The sequence below is a fragment of the Carlito syrichta genome, unplaced genomic scaffold (genome assembly GCF_000164805.1).
Source record: "Carlito syrichta isolate Samal-C Ts95f unplaced genomic scaffold, Tarsius_syrichta-2.0.1 Scaffold307112, whole genome shotgun sequence".
Classification (NCBI taxonomy): domain Eukaryota; kingdom Metazoa; phylum Chordata; class Mammalia; order Primates; family Tarsiidae; genus Carlito; species Carlito syrichta.
Window position 1 is genome coordinate 1,660,296 of NW_007251208.1, and position 3,195 is coordinate 1,663,490.

At 35.1% G+C, this 3,195-nt stretch overlaps 1 protein-coding gene across 1 annotated transcript in view; it reads right to left on the reverse strand.

Moving 5' to 3' along the window:
• Positions 1–2,449: 2,449 nt before the first annotated feature.
• Positions 2,450–3,195, reverse strand: part of CPED1 (cadherin like and PC-esterase domain containing 1) — a 325,934-nt gene continuing 325,188 nt past the window's right edge. Inside the window, exon 22 of the mRNA XM_008063879.2 lies at positions 2,450–2,856. Coding sequence (XP_008062070.1) covers positions 2,641–2,856 — 216 coding nt within the window. The 3' untranslated portion in view covers positions 2,450–2,640. The remainder of the gene's footprint in view (positions 2,857–3,195) is intronic.

Sequence of the window (3,195 nt, forward strand, 5' to 3'; positions counted from 1 at the left end):
CACCCACACCCACACACACAGTGTCAACAGTGAGGCTTGGAAATGTTTATGCAGTTATTCTTAACGTTCTAAATTTTTTTAGTTTAGTTTGGATTGGATGCTAATAAATTCTAACCAAAAATAATACACTTCCTGTAACTTTTACACCTAAGAATGTGTTAAAATGCCTACTCCTATTTTTTTTTCCCCCACTGAAACTAGGAACTTTTTTTTTCTTCTTTTCTTGAGTTGGAGTCTCACTCTATCACCCAGGCTGGAGTGCGGTGGCACGCTAACTGCCACCCCAGCATCGACCTGCTGGGCTCAAACTATCCTTCTGCCTCAGCCTTCCAAGTAGCAGGCACCACAGGCACGCGCCACCATGCCTGGCTAAATTTCTGATTTATTGTAGAGATGAGGTCTCACCAAGTTGCCCAGGCTGTTCTCGAACCCATGGCTCAGGCAATCCTCTCCCCTCGGCCTCCCAAAGTGCTGGGATTACAGGCTGAAACTAGGAACTTTTCTTACAAACACATGGGCACACATATACACACACACCTGGGTAAAATAAAATGTAGTTTCAATTAAGGGGTAATTTAATGATCCTTAAAAAGAAAAAAAGCATGTCACTACAGTTTATTATGTTCCAAAATGTTGGTCATTGTACAGCAGGGAGTTCATCTGACTATAAATGTAAAGGATATCAGGCTTGGAAGGAACTCTATAGTTAATCCCGTTTAACCACACTCCACTACTTGAACCCACATGATACTGTGCTTGCCAACTGGTTACTGTATGGTTGTATATTTTTACTACAAAGGAAAATAAAAGGTACTCTCTGAACACAGACTATTACTCTTAAGACATTTATTAATAACGTTATTACAATTGTTCCTAAAATCCATTATTATTTCAATGGTGAAAACGTAAACGCTAGACTGACTTCAGTCTGATGATTATTACATTTAGGTGAAAAGTAAATTATAGGAAATACCAACTGACTGTAATACTGTTATGGCATATCCAACATGTTAAGACAGGACAAAGAGGCTGCATTATTGGCATTGTTTTATGACAATTTTTAAAAAATCACTGAAAACCTAAAAATAATGCTTGCATTTAAGTGCATATGCTAGAAAAATCTTCATTTTTAAACAATTCTGTACCATTCTTTTAAAAATCTATCATCTGTAAGATGATCTACATTGTTTATATCAAGTGATGTTTGCATTTATGTAAATATAATTTAAGACAGTTAAATATAAATTCACGTTTATCTTCATACAAAAATATATATAAAAATAGAGTATTTAAAGGTGGTGGATATTCACACTAAGGAATTGATCAATCAAAATAATTTCTGTTTGTGTATAGTAGTGAAATTGAGGTATTTGCACATTTGGTAATTTCAGCCATATATTAAATTAACCATCTCAGCTTCTTTCTCCCCCCCAAAGAAAAACAATCCTTTAAAGACAATCCTTTAAAGACATTATAATTATGATATAATTCTCACAACAAAGAATTTGTGTAATAAAGAAATTTACCACTTTGAACTTAAAGAGATAGAAAAGAAAGTTCTCAATACTAAAATTAGATATGTTAAATATATATGCCACGGTTTTAATTCATAATTTATGCCCATTTTAAATTTGGATTCAATACAAGTGCTCAGAAAAATTAAAATATAGATACTAGTAAAATAATACTATTTGCGGGCATATACAAATGATTTATAAAAATGCCTGTGCATGTAAGAATGTATTTTTTGTAGAATATTTACATAAAATGTAATTTTAATTCTAGGTTATATAGGGTGATAATGGTAAACAAGAGTTTTTTTAAATAATTAATATCTTCAATGAAACAAAGTAATATGTGAGAGACTACTGTTTGTTGTTCACTTTAGAATTATGTATTTGATCAATTCAGACTGCAGTTACCCATCCAATTTCACAGACAGGACAGGAGGGAATGTCTATGAAAAACACAAGAAGTGCAAATGTTAAATGGATTGGTGTTTTTACTGAAAATATGTCACTTTATGTCTCATAGAATCTCTTCAAATTCTCCCGTGGAACATTCCTGTTCTTTTCCTTTCAGTAATAAAATTTTAAAAGTACCATGTAGGAAGAAATGTTTTTCATAAGCACTAGGTTCACAAAGCCTAAGCTATCATAAATGCCACATTTTCTCCTGGTAAAGAACGCGAGCACAGCCTCTGCTTGCAAGTGGAATGTAATTTCGTTTCCCCCTTTTCAATATTAATGTACTTATAGAGATGGTAACATAAGACTAGAGAGCAATATCCTCTTTTCCACATAATTCAAGTGCTATATTTCTCTTTATTATCACAATGCAATACCTAGCTCACAGTGGTTCTGGCTTATTGTTATATTTCAAGTAACCCTTTTCTAGGTTTAGCTTTCACTCTGAAACAAACTGATGCTCAAATTCACATCTTGACTTTATAAAACTGTAAGAAAAGTGCTTTATTACTTTGTTTTAGCTATGTGTGTATTGGTGTAGACGTGTGTGTCAGTGAGCACGAGTGTGTGTGGTCAATCCAAAATGTGTGCGATGCACAGGGTTTGGCTCCTAGACCATTGTCCAGGTGAGTGGCTTGTCTCCAAGTCCAAAGTCAGTTCTCCTGCAGGGAGCCTACACAGTCTTTTTACTCGCACACATCCTGCTGAGAAGGATTTCAGAACAAACCTGATTTATTGGGCCTCTGACATGATACGATGATTGAAAATTTGTTACAGAGTCTTGCTGGTGTAGTTTGCTTTGATTGCTGAAATATTTTCCCACGATATGATTCCTTGATCTTTTCATTTTAATAAAGTGATATTCTTTGGATAACTCTGATTTCACTATCTGCAAATAAAGAGCAAGAAAATAGTGAGACAAAATCAAGACCATTCGAGCCTGGTATAAAGTCATATAACCAACTTGCAAACTTGAACAGCATCTTTGCCACACAGATGTTGCCCAAAGGGCATGAATATGATTTACATAACCAAAAGCCAGGGTAACTTATGCTTCAAAAAAACACCAAGGTAGAAATTCAACTTTGTCACTTTTCTTAGCTCAGGGCACCTGTACCCAGTGCAACTAGGAAGAAACCTCAGATGATTTATCCACCACACTGCTGTGTGTGTGTGTGTGTGTGTGTGTGTGTGTGTGTGTGTGTGTGTGTGTGTGTGTGTGTGTGTG